At 46.2% G+C, this 18,149-nt stretch overlaps 3 protein-coding genes across 3 annotated transcripts; 2 read left to right on the plus strand and 1 right to left on the minus strand.

The window, feature by feature from the left end:
* The first annotated feature begins 2,963 nt into the window (after window positions 1-2,963).
* On the plus strand, window positions 2,964-6,082 carry HD556DRAFT_779063 (MFS general substrate transporter). The gene is made up of 23 exons (XM_041311607.1): window positions 2,964-3,122; window positions 3,209-3,375; window positions 3,429-3,505; window positions 3,562-3,576; window positions 3,635-3,663; window positions 3,717-3,746; window positions 3,801-3,819; window positions 3,871-3,890; window positions 3,945-3,968; window positions 4,027-4,101; window positions 4,151-4,191; window positions 4,244-4,276; window positions 4,328-4,407; window positions 4,460-4,508; window positions 4,565-4,636; window positions 4,688-4,764; window positions 4,817-4,859; window positions 4,917-4,941; window positions 4,993-5,007; window positions 5,056-5,114; window positions 5,167-5,359; window positions 5,411-5,544; window positions 5,599-6,082. Exons 1-23 carry the CDS (start codon window positions 3,082-3,084, stop codon window positions 5,790-5,792), a joined length of 1,512 nt encoding a protein of 503 aa, XP_041156624.1. The 5' UTR covers window positions 2,964-3,081; the 3' UTR covers window positions 5,793-6,082.
* A 945-nt stretch (window positions 6,083-7,027) lies between these two features.
* On the plus strand, window positions 7,028-8,023 carry HD556DRAFT_1311324 (uncharacterized protein; the record flags this gene model as incomplete). Its single annotated transcript, XM_041300530.1, is given in 3 exon segments — window positions 7,028-7,168; window positions 7,188-7,323; window positions 7,428-8,023. The coding sequence occupies 3 exon segments, from the start codon at window positions 7,028-7,030 to the stop codon at window positions 8,021-8,023; spliced, it is 873 nt and encodes a 290-aa protein (XP_041156625.1).
* A 6,348-nt stretch (window positions 8,024-14,371) lies between these two features.
* On the minus strand, window positions 14,372-15,119 carry HD556DRAFT_1311325 (uncharacterized protein; the record flags this gene model as incomplete). Its single annotated transcript, XM_041300531.1, has 4 exons — window positions 14,372-14,396; window positions 14,447-14,622; window positions 14,668-14,720; window positions 14,771-15,119. The coding sequence occupies 4 exons, from the start codon at window positions 15,117-15,119 to the stop codon at window positions 14,372-14,374; spliced, it is 603 nt and encodes a 200-aa protein (XP_041156626.1).
* Between the last annotated feature and the right edge of the window lie 3,030 nt (window positions 15,120-18,149).

Here is an 18,149-nt window from a genome sequence, read left to right on the forward strand (position 1 = left end):
GAGGATCTCTAGAATGCACCTCGCAGATGATGACGTTGCGCCCTGATGAACAACCGATATTGAGTCTGCCCAAAGGTCAATTTTTTGTACAGGCTGAACATCGGGAGTACTTCGTGGGCCTGCAACGAGTCGAATTCCAAATGGTCTGACAACCTCAGGGAACCTTAAATCAAATAATCTCCTGTGCTGGGAGGGGTGAAATGCGTGTTAAGTGTTATATCGTGTCGTAAAACGAAGACGAGAACCTAGAGAACTAGTGAAGAGAAATCTTACGATCTACTCGAAATGCGGTGTCGCCACCTAGGAAGATCTCTTGAACGGTTTCCAGCTGCTGTTCACAGGTGATGACAATGCAACTCCGATCAACGCCCGATATCAGGTGCTGCCGAAATGAGCTGTCATTGGTGACACCAATATTGGGGGTACCGCGTGGATCGGTGACGAGTACTTACAAGTGGACAGATGATGCGGCTTGTTTGGCTGTGGTGGGCGCTGGTGAGAAGATAAGGGATTGTCAAAGATACGTGGTCATTACGTGTATTGCTATCTAACCAAGGTAAGGCACGAACCTAGATCCTAGAGAGTGCTAGTGAATGCGATCAGCTCTTGTTCGAAACACAACGCCGCCACCTGATTGAGCCCTCGCAAGACATAGAGGCGTACAAATCTGGCAGTGATGTTACGATTCCGATTTCAGGTATTGTTGAAGAAAAATGAATAGGAATATCTGATGCTTCTGCGAGAATGTTAACAACGAGCATCCAACTAATCAAAGATACAACCCAGTGTGAAGTTTTGAAAAACGACCCTGCGAAACGTAGCGTCACCACCTGCTGTTTTTCCTGTCATTTGCGAAGTAAAAATGACATCAGGTGATGGTACTGAGAAGGAAAATAATATCAATGTTTCTGGGAGAACATTGAAATCAACGACGAGCATCAAATCAAAGCAGGATGCGAACCTGCAGAGAGAAGTTTTGAAGAGTGAACCTCGAAGGGCAGCAATGCCAACTGCATGGATTACATCAAATGATGATGCTGCGATCTCGATTAATGCCCGACATCATGGACTGCCAAAAGCTGTGATAGACATGGGGGTACAGCGCTGGGAGAGTAAAGTTTGGAAGTGGGAGTTGAGAAGACAACGAGGTGATCTGCAGGAATCTAGAATATATATCTGGTTGGTTATTTCTTTGTTCGAGGGTGAATACTTATCGAGATGAAAGTACTCGTAACGACGATAAATCAGATGATCCGCTATCATATATATATATGGACAAAGGCCTTTGTGATGGCTTTCATGGTTATTGAATAGGAATCGAGAATATTGATGGGTGAATCCCTTTGTTTGTGAGGTAGCTACTAGCGACCCTGTCCTGCAGGTGGTACCGAACGCAAATAATCGAGGTGTGTAATAGCAGATCCGGTTACGAGTGCTGAACCGGTTCACAAGGGAACGTCCCGGTCAAAATTGAATAGATGTTGTAAGGGATTCATGTGTGGCAAGGGAGCTATGCTGATTAGGTCGATGTTAGGATGGCTGTTAGCTAACTTGCGTCGTTTGAAGCGCCTTGTTGATAGTTGAGTTCGTTTTAAAAGCGATGCAAAGTGTGAAGTACTCAAGCTTATCGTTACTCGCAACGAACAGAAACTTCATCTTGACAATATCACGATGAGTAAATGTCGTTTACAGCCATACGGGCATGCCTCTAGATATAGAGCGGGTTCGGCATGATTGTAGCTAGTCGCCAAGGCCCAAATTCAATGCAACTTGTCAAGCTGCCAACTTCATCATCATCAATTCGGTCAACATTATAGCTGACCTCTGCCACCAAATGCTTAAAATTGAAACGCACATCACCGAGATCTTCAGCTATAGATAGATGGACACGCGACGAATCACGCGCTTAATCGCGGCGAGCACTCCGACCAACAGCAAATGACCGCGAATGACCGCGCGCCGGGTCATTGAACCGAAGCAGACCGGAGATAACAGATACATCGTCATCAACTACTTGTTGACGCATTACAACAAGTGAGACAAGATAAACCAAGGCAATCAGAGAACTGCGGCAGGGCAGATGATGAAGCTCAAGACGCAGTCATGTCACAAAACGAAAGGTAAAGTTGAATTTTGAAAGCCCCATTACGAACAAGAAGCAATTAAAGCGCGGGAAATTACAAACATATAAGGCAACTAAAAGGTCCAAATCTAATGAGGCGACCTTTCAGCGACTCCCAACGGGAACTTTTGTACTCTCTTGAACCTTGCCTGTATCTCTCCGAGTCGTAGGATGCCTCAGCCCCAGGGGCCAGGTGGCACAACGTTAATGGTACACTGGCTCCACTTGGACTAGTAACGGGTATCAGCATCAGTACCGCATTCCAGGAAGCGGGCTGACATAGTGAAGCTAAGTACATCATGATAACACCTTCCTGAACCGTCCACCATTCTTTCCGACTGATAGGACAGCCGGAACCGTGAAAATGGATCCTCATTCGTCTTACCCCTCCCTGTATCGACAAGTGGGGTCCGAGCCTGGAATCGTATGTCGGTATAGCAACGTTCAATGATTGACCCATTTACTGACCATTAGGGATCCCCAGGTGGGCCGAGCAAATGCGACGGTTAGATCATCAATTAATGCGATTCGATGGCAGCCAAGGGACCCTGCGGGATCACCTTCGAAACGTCGCTGTTGACAGACTTGAGACATCCCAAAATTTGGACTTCCGTGTGAGATCGGATGTAAAATTCTGGTTTCCGAATTTCAATACGTTTAGGCAATTGACTTCCTCTCGTGTCGTGTATTTCATTGATAGTGACGTGGTGATAGTACCCCAAAGGCACAACTAATCATCCTCAAGTGCGTCCGTGGAGCTGACTCTTGCATCATCACAAGCTAATCTGTCTATCGCAGGGACAGCAGACATCGTGTATCTGAATACGGTCGATGTGTCATAGCATGCCCCCGTCCCTGTCGACATGGTATTCAGACAAGGGGGCATAAATATAGTCGAACAGGTATCAGTACCGTAATGCCGGCTAATCAAGGTTCATGATTAAAAAATCAAACCCGCCATGAACGTTTTAAAGCCCCAGTCACACATTTATCAAGAAAGGTTAAGAACTTCCCTTCATATTGTCGCTATTTTACCATAACTTACATCGTGAACACTATTCCTGCGGATCACATGAATTCTATCAGCTCTGAACACAACCAGTGTGACGAGGAGCGGCCGGAGGACTCGGTTTTGGATCTCAAAAATGTCCCAGTGCTAACACCAGAGCAGGAGAAGAAACTGTGGAGGAAGATTGACCTGCGGATAATGCCTATCCTCAGTTTGATGTATCTTCTGGCTTTCCTTGACAGAGGTGCGTAGTTATCAGGACAGTCGACGTCGAATATTTCCCTCACTCTTCAACAGCTAACATAGGTAACGCGGCATTGGAGGGGATTATCACTCAACTGGATCTCACGGGAAACAAATTTAACATTGTATTGGTACGTAATGTGTGGTTGTTTGTTCACAACATCACCAATCTTACAGCTGAATACAGATAATGTTTATCATAGTAAGTAACGTTATTCTGACAGGCATCGGATTTTTTTTTGAACTTGTAAACCGTAAAGGCATACTGCCTGTTTGAATGTCCCTCTAAGTTCGTTTGGGACCCAATTTGTTGGTTATCTGCGCGCTGACTGCAACCTCAAGCCTGGTTCTTAAAGCGATCAGACCATCCAGGCAAGTGTTCGTATTAACCTTTGAGTACTGTCTAACCGACCCTGTGTGTTTTAGATGGCTTCCAGGGATCAATGTAAGTTTTGCATGATGGCGGCTGAATTTATCTCACGATCCCGATCAATAGTTTGCATGGGGGGTAGTTATGTGCGTCATTCACTCTCAATACATTCTAAAGTTAACGAGGAAGCCTATTTCCAGGACACTCAATGCTTTCGTGAAGACGTGAGATTGAGCAGTTTTTTGCCGATTTTTTTGACTTGATATTGACCTTACATTCCAGGTACCCTCAGCTTGTTGGAGTGCGAATCTGTCTTGGTATCGCTGAGGCAGGTTTGTTCCCTGGTGTGGTTTATTAGTGAGGATAAATAAAGAACTTTTGCGGGATATTGCTGATGGATCTGCAGCCTTACTTTGTGGTACCCGAGACACATGCTACAATATCGAAGTAAGTGTCCTGTATTTGGTTGTCCGCTTAGGATGTTGAAGTGCTCCGGTAGTTGGCTTGTTTTTTGGTGCTGCAACGGTTGCAGGTTTGTTGTCTCGCTCCATCATTGGGATTTTAATAGCGAAACAAATTTCAGGTGCTTTCTCTGGCTTACTAGCATTTGGGATTGGTTACATGGGTGGCATGGAAGGACTCGAAGCATGGTCCTGGATCTTCGTGAGCTCGTTCATGGCCGATTTCAGAAGTAATGCTCAAAATTCGTATGCAGCTGATTGAAGGCCTTGCAACGATAGTTGTAGCCATCATTTCTTTCTTTGGCGAGTGCAGCACGCGTTCGATTACACAAAAGGCTGATATGTATATGATCATTTAGTGCTTGTCGACTTTCCGGAAACAGCTAAGTTCTTGACCCCGGAAGAGCGTGCTTTTGTTGTCTGGAGGAAAAGTGAGTGGGGTAGCAAATTTTGAGAGGGCAGATACGACAGATTTCTTTCAGAATATGACAATTCATCGGTCGGCGAGGAAAAGAAGTTTGCTGCTAAGCACGTCTGGGCGGCATTCACAGACTGGCAGGTAAGATGCTAATTGTTTCTTTGTTATGTTCGTGCCTCAACCAACTCGTCAGATCTGGTTGCATATCCCCATTTATGTGTCAATCGTTGGGCCTCGTAAGTGACACACTTTGGCTGCTCAGTGACGTCAGACGCTGATTTGATCACTCTTAGTGTATGGCATCACCCTGTTTCTCCCGTAAGTCGATTTTTAGATCTTTGAAGATGGTGTTTAACCTATTTGTGCCAGAACGATCATCAAGAGGTCTGTCATGACAAGCTGATTGTGATTCACTTATTCAATTGCATTCAGCTTTGGATATAACACGCCAGTCAGCCAGTTGCTCACCGTACCACCATATATTGCTGGAAGTCAGTTTTTCTTACCTATCTGCAATCTCACGCGGTAACCTGTTCCATTTAGCTATCACATTGCTCGTTTTTGCACACTACTCGGACAAGTTGAAAATGCGATCACCCTTCATTCTTGCCGGCCTTACAATGTGTCTCATCGGCTTTTCGATAAACATATCTACCGCACCCGATGGTGTCAAGTATTTTGGGACTTACGTCATTGTTATGGGAAGCTATGCATCATTGCCTGGTATCATTTCTTGGTATATCATTATCAGTCGCGTCATGACCAAGGCTAACATATGATAATCAAGGCTTGGAAACAATCTTTCCGGCCAGTACAAGAGAGGCGTTGGCATGGCCCTCGAAATGAGCGTTGGAAATCTCAGTGGTGTGGTTGCAGCCACCGTCTATAGGTCGCGAGACGCACCTCGGTTCATCTTTGGGTGTAAGTTCAAATTCGTTAAAATAAGGCTCGCGTCGGCTAACTCTTCGTTTCCAGATGCATTCGAACTCATGTTCGTCGGGATTGGATTCATCTTTTTGCCGCTTGTGGTGTTTATCTACAAGAGGATCAACGCCAAACGCGATGCTGCAGAACGGCTCGCAAGAGAACGGGGGGAGAAAGTGCAATATTCGTACCAGGAATTGCGGGACTTGGGAGACCGTGCGCCTGACTTCAGATACACATTATGAGCAGGAATAAGGTTATATCTTATGTCTGTCATTACCTGGTGTCGAGGATACAAGTCGAGGCTTGTTTTTCTTTTCATTTTCAGTCCCGTTGCCTGCGAAACTAAAGAGCATCCTTTGGATTATCGAAACCTCACTCTGTAGAAATCCAAGGTTATGTTACTATTACAATATTTGGGACAACAGATAAAGATGAGTCCTACGATTGAACTTTGTCCGAAGCTGGTCGCAACAAGGTACAGCCTTTGACCTGTACTCCTATGGGCGTGTTACCATCATACTGCGCAATCTTCTCTCTACTACTCACCACAAACTGTCAAACATGAATCGTGATACACCCCGAGTGGTCATAGTTGGTGCCGGGTACGTTCTTGCTGTCATGTCAAAGGCTAATGATGATACTCACTTGAGCACGACAGCGTTGCCGGAATCACCGTGGTCCATGGCTGTGAATTTGAGAAACAAGTTGCACCATGATAACTTCGTGGTAAGCCATCCTAAACAACATCCTGTACATCAGGAAATCAACCCGGAATTGATATGACCAGGTAGTGTTGACAAATCAAGCACATTACTGTATAATTTCGACCTTAGGTTCGTCACACCGTCGCAAGCCCGACGAACCTAACCTATTTTTTGTGACAGTCACAGCTGTTTTTGGTCAACGAACCTAATTTTGTGACATAGCATATGATATGTTTGTTTTTAGATATGTTTTTTTATGAAAACATTCACTTAACCACTTTTTTTCCCTCCTCATTGTCATTTTTGAACTATATTTGTGTAGAAAGTACATATATTATCTTACTACATATGAACCTTGTGAACTTATTGTAAGTTTGTCACAGCTGTCCTCGAGAGACGAACCTGTCACAAAACCATTAGGTAATGCAGTGCAGAATTTCCCACGAACCTAAGGTCGAAATTATACAGTATGATATATCTAGATCTAGGATTACTATACCTCACGGCAGAGTCGTCACCCCACAAGTCGTCACGACCTAAATATCTCACTCAATCCTTACTTCCACACACAATTCACAACTTAAATCAATGTTTCTATCATGCACCTTTTATTGTGAGGTTGAATGACCAAATTTTGTTAAGAAATGGTGAAGTTCATTGAAAGCCGTCAAAGTCACGCTGGTGACAGCCAGCCGAGTGCTGCCATAACGGAGTTCTAAACAGATACTACCACTGGCTGTGACAAGTTGTCAGTGAGCTGACACCATTTGGACATGGCTCGACGAAATAGCCGCCCAAAAGGCAAATCACGAGAGTTGTGTGATCCCACATATGAGCAGCGGATCCAGACTGCCATCCAGGGGATCACAAACAAGGTCTACAAGAGCATCAAAGAAGCTGCATTGGCTAATAGTGTAAGCTATTCTCATGTAGCATATCCTGCACCATACAGCCATTATAATTACAACTAGGGATCCACACGGGTATACCCCAGGGTGTCAGGGACCTGACCCGCACCCGCACCCCGAGGTATACCCAGACCCGCACGAAGGGTGCGGGTTTTTGGGGGGTATGGCCAGCTCGTACCCTCACCCGCACCCATGCAGGGTTTACCTGCGAGTAGTACATATAAATATTAAGTTAGAACTATGAAAAAAAATGATTGTAAAAAAGAACTTACTGAGACATTGCGAACGGCAGGGAACGACTTGGATCAGCATGGCTCGAGCTCAAAGCGGGATCGACACACTGACAACCTGCAAATGGTGGGAAACGACTTGGATCAGCATGGCTCGAGCTCGGCGCGGGACCAACACACTCACAAGCTGCGAATGGCGGGAAACGACTTGGATCAGCTTGGCTCAAGCTCGACGCGGGACCGACACACTCACATCCTGCGAACGACGGGAAACGACTTGTATCAGCATGGCTCTTGCTCGAACGAGGATCGGCACACTCACATACTGCAAACGTTGGGCGACGACTTTGATCAGCATGGCTTGAGCGCGACGCGGGACCAACACACTCACATCCTGCGAACAATGGGAAACGACTTATATCAGCATGGCTCTTGCTCGAACGAGGATCGGCACACTCACATACTGCAAATGTTGGGCGACGACTTCGATCAGCATGGCTCTTGCTTGAATGAGGATCGGCACACTCACGTTCTGCGAACGTTGGGCGCAGGCTCGGAGCACAAGACGCTTCGCCTGTGGGACTTGAAGACAGGTGTTGTGTTGAAGAGGATGGAGGGGCATCACAGTTAGTGATGGAAAAGTCCGGTTCGGTCCGGTTCTCCAGGAAATTAGGAGAACTGTGGACTGGACCATCGGTTTGGTTCTCCTAGTAAGCAGAACCGTGGACCGGACCATCAGTTCGGTCCGAAAATGGTCCGGTTCTGGTTCAGTGAGGGTTCGAACCGAGAACCGGACCATCCAAACTAATAAAAATTTCGTCAAGAAAAATTATATTGAAACACGCCCAACAACAGATGCATCATGTAATACTAAATGCTACTAGACCAGTTCACCATCCTCATCATCTGTGTTGTCACAGAGTGCTGCAATCAACAAATCCAAATACTGCTCGGCGTCACTAGCGGCAGGGGGCAATAGTATAGTACTCATCAAAACATACAACTTGTTCGAGATCTTGGCCCTTGTATGTAACACCTTCATTCAAAGATCTTGTTGGGCTCAACATACATACACTAGGCTAATGCTACACGACCTCCGGTCCAACGACGTCCACCTGCTCGCCAGGTACCCCATGGTTTTTTCAATGGAGTCTCACCAGCTTACGTGTGTCATCGCTATCACTTCAATTTCATTTTCTTGACCTCTTTGTTCTCAGTCCTCTGCACAAGGCCGTTCCCACTCCTCAGAACCGCAAAGATAAAACTACATACTGACTTGCCATCGGTTCAAACAGGTTCGAACCTGTTCAGAACCGGTTCTGCAATTCTGCAAGTCCCTGAACCGCGGACCGGACCAACGGTTCGGTCCTCCCTATTGCCCGAACCTTGAACCGGACTTCGGTCAGGTTCGAAACGGTTCAGGTTCGAACCGCGGTTCAGAACCGAACCTGGCCATCACTAATCACAGTGAGGTGTTGGAATTGGCGGTATCACGAGTTGGGAATTTGATAGCAAGTGGTGATAGCAGAGGAGAGAGGACATTGTGGATCAAATGTGATGAGTGCGCTGGGGAGATGAAAGACTGTGTGTCTGAGAACGTGGAAAAGGAAACAGAACAACTATGAAGTGATTAGTTTTGTAAGTGATCTACATAGATATATATAATTGTAAAAACGCACCTTTTGATTAAGAGACGGCCCAAGGATGGTCAATGGGAACTTCTGACTTGGTGAATGTCAATGTTCTTCACGCCAAAAAAATTACCGTTTATGGAAGGCACGGGTATAGCTGGGGTACGGGTAAGAGCGCGGGTCTTAGAATCCTGACCCGTACCCGTACCCCAGTAGTACCTGTACCCGTGACCCATGCGGGTTACCCGTACCCATGCAGATCCCTAATTACAACCACATCCCATACTATATTCCACATCGCACCAACCAATCATAATCATCATTTTTGACCTGTTGAATTTCTTAGGCATTGCTGAGCGGATTTTGAAAGCGGCAGCAGTGGCCTGCTGTGACAAAAGCGTGACCTGACGACTTGTGGGGGTGATGACTCTGCTGTGTATAATACAAAAGTTTGCTAAGAACATGCCACCTTGATATGCATATGACAACCACACATCACATATGTGAAAAAATACAACAGTGTGCCAAGGACATGCCACCATGATATGCATGTGACAACCATGCATCAGATATGGGAAAGAATACAAGAGTGTGCCGAAGACATGCCACTAAGATATGCATGTGACAACCATGCATCAGATATGGGAAAGAATACAAGAGTGTGCCGAAGACATGCTACCATGATATGCATGTGACAACCATATGTCACATATGCGAAGGAATACAAGAGTGTGCCAAAGACATGCCACACAACCATGCATCACATATGTGAGGGAATACAAAGGTTTGCCAAAGACATGCCACCGTGATATGCATGTGACAACCATATGTCACATATACAAAAGAATACAAAAGTTTGCCGAGGACAAACCATCTTGACATGTATGTTACGAGTAGAGATCAATATGACAAGTGACCATCTGTACACTAGCTAAAGATAATAACATGACACTTGTTCTATGTTTCTGAGCAGCTGCATGCCATACCTGCTAGTGCTGCCGAAGTCTGGTTCAGTCCGGTTCTTGGGCCACATTTTCTGAACGCCAAACCGAACCATAGGTTTGGTTTGGCTGTTTGGTCGAACCCTGGACCGAACGTCACCGAACACGTTCAGGAGGTCCGGTTCACGTTCGAACCAGGTTTGACCAAGCGATGGGCCAGAGCTCCACCATGCCATTCCCAACACCACGAATGCCATGCACAAATGCCCAGTGTACGTCAGCAACTGCTGACATGGCTCAGATGAACGCGGATGACAGACGAGAGTAGGAGGAGTGAACCTGGAAGAAGATGAGATCTCATGAAGGGTGAGTGGGCATTGGGATCATGGCAGTGTCAGGATGGTGCTCTGGGACTTGATCCAATCCTGTCACTGAGATGTCAGATGGATGAATGAGTGTAAACATAACTGACGAACCTTCGCATCGAAGTGCAAGCTCACTCTGTGAGTTGTTTCTTCTTTCGAGAGGATCCTGACAGGAAGTCATCTGGCACGTAGAGCCCACTGCCTCCTCATCATCTTCATCTTCTGACTCTATGTCGATATATCTGTATAGTTGTTGTCAGTGTTAGTATCAGTGCCAATATATGATTAAATGTTGCATATGGACTGTGTCTACTGTGATGTCAACCAGGGAAAGAACAAGATGTCACGGGCGGCCGCGTGAAGTGCAGAGAATGATAAGGTGTGGGAAACGAAGTGAGCAGTGGGAGACTGCATTGGCGTGCCAGGATAGTGAGAGGTTAGACTCAATATGTGAGTCCCCCATCCAGAGTCGAGTCTACATGCACGACGTACCTAAAAGCAGCGAAATCGAGGTAGTGTAGGGCGCTGATCATGGTGGGGTTCAAACATGTCTGAACCAGTTCTGGGTAGCTCCGAACCTCAAACCGGACTCAAGGTTTGGTCCAGGGGTCATGCCAGACCTGTGACCGGACCTTGAGTCCGGTTCGGAAAGGTTCGGGTTCAAACCGAAGTTCAGAACCGGACTGTGGCAGCACTAATACCTGCAAAACTACAATTGATATTATAATATGACGTCACACACCAACCTGAGCAAGAATATTATTTTCATATACCATGATAATTCTCGGACAACATAAAATACGAGTTTGAAACATGGCGTCAAGGGAATCTATGATAAGTTTCATCCAAGTGGCAGCTACACACAGTGAAGGAGGCGGAAGGAAACACCAAATTTCGGAAAGGGAGATCACACTGAATGATGTCAGAGGTGCTTAAGGTCGAAGATCTCAGCACATTGTCAAGAGTCAAGAGTGCATAATATAAGCAGATGGTAATCAAAGACAGTGATAGTAGCAAAAATAAAATAAACCAAAACTGATGTACAGCCAACATGTAATGTGCGGAATACTGTTAAGAACGTGCTCAAGGGTCGAATCCGAAGGGCTTGGCTTCAGCTTGTGCGCTGCGCCCCTTACCCAAGTACGTGCCCCTAACTTCTGAAGGCTGTCGAACGATGTCTGAAGGTTACCGGACGATGTCCGGAGGGCGTCGGGCAATGTCTGGAGTCCGATGTCCGATGCACGGGAATTCCGGCGGACATTTGGGAACAAGAGATAAGACTAATCCGGATGAAGTCCGAACTAGAAAGGAAACAGCAGAGGACTACCAGAGGTAGAGGCGGAGGTGACAAGTCTATAGGAATCAATCCTAAGATGAGAGAGAAACTCAAGTCAGACGGAGGAGGGAATGAGCAGAGTCTAAGATGATATTCGAACTGAGGATGTACATAGATTCTACAGGGTTTATATACTACTGAGGATTTAATGGAGAGTGTTACGACAAAGCAGTCGTGTGCAACTTGGATGATTCTAACAGTGACAACCATGACAGTGGTACCAAGTGCTGAGGATCGTCGGCCTCTGGAGAAGACCAAAGGTTGCATACGCTGGCGTAGCTTGCCGGTTGACGAGTGTATAAGGCTCGTCAATGAGCAAGGGGTTACGTAGCAATGATAGCGGGGACTATGTCAAGCAGGTAGCTTTAGCAGGACAGTGAGTTCAAGGGAAAACCAAGTAAGATTAAAGTAAGGAGCATCTACTTTAATCTTCGTCCTTATATAAGGCTACTCTATCATATCTAAGCTCAGCTTGAAGCTGGGTTCTAATCTGCTTATCTATTGAGTCAGAGATACCATGCATGAGGCAGGCTTCTATCTAAGATAGGACCACGAGGTGTCCTTCTATTAGTACACGAGGCAACACGAGGCTTGCCTTCTATCTTGATACATAAATAGGTCTTCTAGACCTATGTCGTCATGTATCGTCATATGCGGTCCAGACCGCTTACTAAGCCGGCATCTTCCGGGCTTCTCTTCTGTGTTCTGTTGTTAGGGCGCCTAAGGCCCGGGTATCGTGTCGTTGCTGTGCAAGGTGGCAGAGGGTAGGGGTGGCAGAGGGGACTCATGTAACGTGTTGTAACAGAGAGTAAGCCAGCGCAGTCCGAAGCTATGTGAGGCTGTGGACGGAGGGTATAGAAAAGTCAAACGCTAGTCTATCGGAAAATAGTAAATGAACCCGGAGATTAGAACAGAGGAAAATAAAGGCGGAAATGAAATGAGGTACAGAAAATGATATAGTCTAACTGGAGTAGGAACATACAAAGGGATAAGGCGCGGAAGTTTAGACGCGGGTCGGATCCGGACATAGATAGATGTCGGCCGGATCCGGACATCCGGAAATGAGGTGTGTGATAAGTCCGGGTCTGGAATGCGGGATATGACAAATACCAGAACATTGGTGAGAAAGTGGACGGCGAAGGGAGGGGATTGTTACAAACCGGTAGCACACTGAGATCACAAGAGCATGGAAGTATCGGAAGAGAAGGATTATGATGACTCCAAAAACCAATCATTGAGATAGTTGTCAGGTAGACGTGAGTCAAACATTATAGGCTCAGAGCATATACCTACGGCAAAATTAGTAGGAATGAATTAGAACAATTTACATGCCGACCATCTGACGTGCCCTCAAACTCAGACAGGCATTCCATGGCTTCGGAAAACATGTCCACTTCGGCCTGTGCATGCTGCTTCTTTAGATCTAGAATACGGACATCAGACTTAAGTACACTCCAATTGAGCTCGATACATTCGATCTTGCATCAGACACCGTCCTTCTCATGAAAGGAATACCATGCAACTCCCCTCTTCTTGCTGGAGCTGCATGCACACTGAGACCTCCTTGAGGCACGTGTCAATCAGGGTTATAAGATCATGTGCATTGACCAAGCCAAACACCACGGAAGCTGTGATCATGAGGGATTCTGGAAGCTACACGTGAAGTTATGAAAAAATTCAAAAATATATATGCGAGGGCACTGACAGCATCACAGCCCTTGGTCTGGAGCCAACCCAGCAGAGCTACCTCGGTCTGTTCAATATTGAGAAAGTGAAATATTGGAGCTGTTGGGCACATATCAATAATGCCTGGACAAATCTTACTTAACATGTTGAAGTTGAAGGGAGCAGGAAGGGGACATTCTCACGGGGGTTGAATACTTACACAATCTATACAGTTGAGTGATGGCGATCAAACTGTAAATCAAAAAGAGGATAAAGTAGTCGCAGCGATGGCGATCAAATTAAAAAAAATTGCTATGCGGCCATCGTTTGTAAGCAGTGTATGACAACCAGCATAGGGTAATTCTAACCTTTGGGTGGGCAATGATGATTTGCTGGTTCTTGCTGTGGCGACTGTCATGATGTCATAAAGGCTTGCAGAAACAGACTAATGTACATTTAACAATGCAGTGATCAGATGAAATATTGGACACATGGGAGATACCACTGTTAAGTTACACAACGAGCACACACTATTTCTTTGACCGGGAAACCTTTGTTTGGGAAACCTTTGGCCAGGAAATATGATAGACATCAGTCTCGCTGTACATTGCACCTTAGTCACGGGACATAATGCACATTCTGAGTGAACTCACGTTAAAAGACACAAATTCCTGAGAGTTTGTCTGAATGTCTGGATGTCAGGATCGTTGTGCTGTTGCAAGAGCATCGGACCCGTCTCCTTTAATTCCATGAAAACTTGACTGGGAGACAGATGTGTGGCCAGCAAAACACAATAGTTCGGGCGATGGGAGAGTCTTTTCAGTAAGACCTCATAACACTGATGCAGCAATTGAAGTCAAAAGAAAAACCAGAAGACTAGTACACATACAGATGATGCGAAGAACACCATTGCCTCCCACGGTAGGTGTGGAGCATTGCAAAACTTTTCAGGTTCTAGATCGGCAATGGTCAATTCAACTTGGCATGTCTCTGTAGGACAGAAGATGACATGGTGAACGATCTCCTTAGTGATCTGGTGAATCAAGAATTTGTAAAATCCATTGTCCTGCAAGGAAAATAAGAGTTTGACAATGAATGGGAAGTCGGAGAACTCACGGAAAGTGGGAGCACGTGTGCAAATGGTCTGATAAACATCTGAATGCACTCCAGATCTTATCCGTCAAAACATCACCATATGCACCATCCCCGAGGCCAAAGCCTGTGTGAGAGTCAAGGGTGTCGTTCAGCCTGCGCCTCACATTGTAGTTGAATTGTGAGAACCATGGAGAAGCCTGCTATGTGATAAGACAAGTAAATGAAACAAAGAGGACACGTACAAGTTTCAATATTTCATCTTCAGTAATAGGCTTCTTCATAGTTTTGGAAATAACTAGAAATGAATCAATAAGTGTAGCAGGTATTAAGGAAACGACCTCCTACCCTTTTCCAAGGTCGAAGGATTGACATTAGACCTGATCAGACAGAGGGGCCAGAGTTGGTGAATCACCTCAGTTCTCTGATTATGTTCATTCTTTTGGACAATTAAGTGGGGATTCTCTGTTGTCCCGCAGCAGATCACAATCCTTATCAGGACTCGACGATGGGCAAGTGGATGTCGCCAGTGGTCGTGCATCTTCATGATCTTCTGGATGCTGCGGTCTGTAGCACTGGCTGCTTGAGGTTCGGTGGGTGTGGTTGCATTTTGTTGGAATTCAACGGCGTTGCTTGGACCTGCTGCAATGTCATTTGCGGACTCGGAGCAGATCTGAGACTGCGCGTATATTGACATCCCCTGGCCCGATGCAGTAAAGATATCTGAGAATGCAATCAGGTTGTCATCAGTAATCTTATGGTACCCAGTAGGGTAGTGTTCAAGATGAACGACAGTGCAACCAAGAGGGTTTGTCTCATCAACCTAAGAGCGTGTCAAGTACAACGCTGTAGCGGCAATGGCAGAGGGATGCTAAGGCATCCAAAGAACGACTGGAGCCACAGACCGTCCTGGATGGTAATGGTGAGTGCCATGTACTCGGCTTCGGTGGAGGACAGCGCTTGCATTGTTTGTTTCTTCGCAGAGTGTGACACGGGGCCTCCGTTGTAAAACCAAACGTACCCGGAGATCGATATGCGATCCTCAGGGCAAGACGCCCAATCAGAATCTGAGAAGCCGTGCAGGGAGGGGTTAATCCCTGCACCCCCATAATGAACACAGAGAGTCGATGTGCCTGCAAGGTAGCGGAGGACGTGTTTGGCTGCTGCATAGTGCTTTGGCTCAGCGGAGACATTATGCTGGGCCAAACACATGATCGTGAGCACGATGTCAGGCCAGGTGTACATGGACAGGTAGAGGAGTTCCCCGACCAACTTGCAATATTCCGTTTGCAAGTCGTCAATATGGGGAAAAAGATCAGTTGGATGTCCAAAGGGGAAACCAGGATCCATAGGAAGAGACACTGGGTTACAATTAGACATGCCGTGCTCAGCTAGTAGATACGTTATGTAGTCTTCCTGGTGCATCCAAAGTTCGCGCATTTTGCGGTCGCAGATGAACTGAATTCTGAGATACTTCGTTATGGGACCAAGATCAGTGATGCCAAAGTGTTCTGCTATCTGTCCCTTTGTGCGGTCGAGAAATGCACAGTTATTCAATCCTGCGAGTCCATCGTCAATGTTTTAATGCAAGGCGAACTTATGTAGTGGTATAAACTATACACACTGTTCTCGGAGCCCCTTCAGTGACAAATTCCGTATTATACGGGCCACCCGACCTACATAATATCCCGTATGAGACGGGCCAGCGGATTATGGGCCCATGTTGTGTATATTCTCGATGATGACGGATGGGCCGGGACACATATTATTTCCGATGGAGACGGGTGGGCCCATGTATGCCAATGATATATATATCCTTGATGTTGACGGATGGGCCGGGGGAATATGATCATTCATGGAGATGGGTGGGCCCATCAGGGTAATATGTAGAGTAGGATATTATAGACAGCTGGGCTGAAGAGAGATGTAAGGCAAATATTGTTATATAGACGGGTGGGCCGACGGGGGTGTATTACATATATGGGTGGGCCGAGGTAGGGGAATATTACATAGATGGGTGGGCTGACGCGGGGTGTATTACATATACAGGTGGGCCGACATAAAAAGTATTACATATACGGGTGGGCCGACGAAAGGGATATCAAATAGACGGGTGGGCCGAGGGTGTGATAAAATATTTATTACATAGACAGGTGGGCCGAGGTGGGGTATAATTATATAGACGGGTGGGCCGACGTAGTATGTATTATATAGACGGGTGGGCCGACGTAGTATGTATTATATAGACGGGTGGGCCAACATAGGATGTATTACATAGACGGGTGGGCCGAGGGTGTGATAAAATATTTATTACATAGACAGGTGGGCCGAGGTGGGGTATAATTATATAGACGGGTGGGCCGACGTAGTATGTATTATATAGACGGGTGGGCCGACGTAGTATGTATTATATAGACGGGTGGGCCAACATAGGATGTATTACATAGACGGGTGGGCCGAGGGTGTGATAAAATATTTATTACATAGACAGGTGGGCCGAGGTGGGGTATAATTATATAGACGGGTGGGCCGACGTAGTATGTATTATATAGACGGGTGGGCCAACATAGGATGTATTACATAGACGGGTGGGCCGACGTGGGGGATAATACATAGATGGGTGGGCTGACGTGGGGGAATTGTACATAGATGGGTACATATATGGGTGAGCCTGGATACGTATAAATGTCAACTTTTCAGTGCAAAACCCCAAACCGAGATTTACCAACCCCCGAAACCCGAAATTGTGGACTGCCGGGTGTCGGGTTTCGGGGTTCGGGGGTCCCGGAACTCGGAACTCGGTATGTGAGACAAAAATATATTTCATACACGGGTAAGTCAATGTGTCCGTCAATCAACTCGATTGTAAAGTATATTTTATTGATCTCCCCAAATTTCCCAAGTTCCGAGTTCCGAGTTCCGGGACCCCCGAACCCCGAACCCCGGCAGTCCACAATTTCGAGGTTCGGGAGTTGGTAAAATGTGTATGGACAGATGAAAGGTTGATTTAAACATTTTTGAAAGATGTCCCATATGAAATGTTAAGTCCCAAATTTTGAACTCCGGGTTTCGGGACTCCGGGTGTCGGGACTTCGGGCTTCGGGACTCGGGACTCCAGAAAGCCGGAAATCAAAACTTGGGACTTGACATTTCATATGGGACATCTTTCAAAAATGTTTAAATCAACCTTTCATCTATCCATACAAATTTTACCAACTCCCGAACCTCGAAATTGTGGACTGCCGGGTTTCGGGTTTCGGGGTTCAGGGGTCCCGGAACTCGGAACTCGGAACTTGGGAAATTTGGGGAGATCAATAAAATATACTTTACAATCGAGTTGATTGACGGACACATTGACTTACCCGTGTATGAAATATATGTTTGTCTCACATACCGAGTTCCGAGTTCCGGGACCCCCGAACCCCGAAACCCGAAACCTGAAACCCGGCAGTCCACAATTTCGGGGTTCGGGAGTTGGGTCCCGGAACTAGGAACTCGGTATGTGAGACAAGCAAAATATATTTCAAACACGGGTAAGTCAATGTGTCCGTCAATCAACTCGATTGTAAATTATATTTTATTGATCTCCCCAAATTTCCCAAGTTCCGAGTTCCGAGTTCCGGGACCCCCGAACCCCGAAACCCGAAACCCGGCAGTCCACAATTTCGGGGTTTGGGAGTTGGGTCCCGGAACTAGGAACTCGGTATGTGAGACAAGCAAAATATAT

The sequence above is a fragment of the Suillus plorans genome (assembly GCF_016647745.1).
Source record: "Suillus plorans strain S12 chromosome Unknown HD556scaffold_58, whole genome shotgun sequence".
NCBI classification, from domain to species: domain Eukaryota; kingdom Fungi; phylum Basidiomycota; class Agaricomycetes; order Boletales; family Suillaceae; genus Suillus; species Suillus plorans.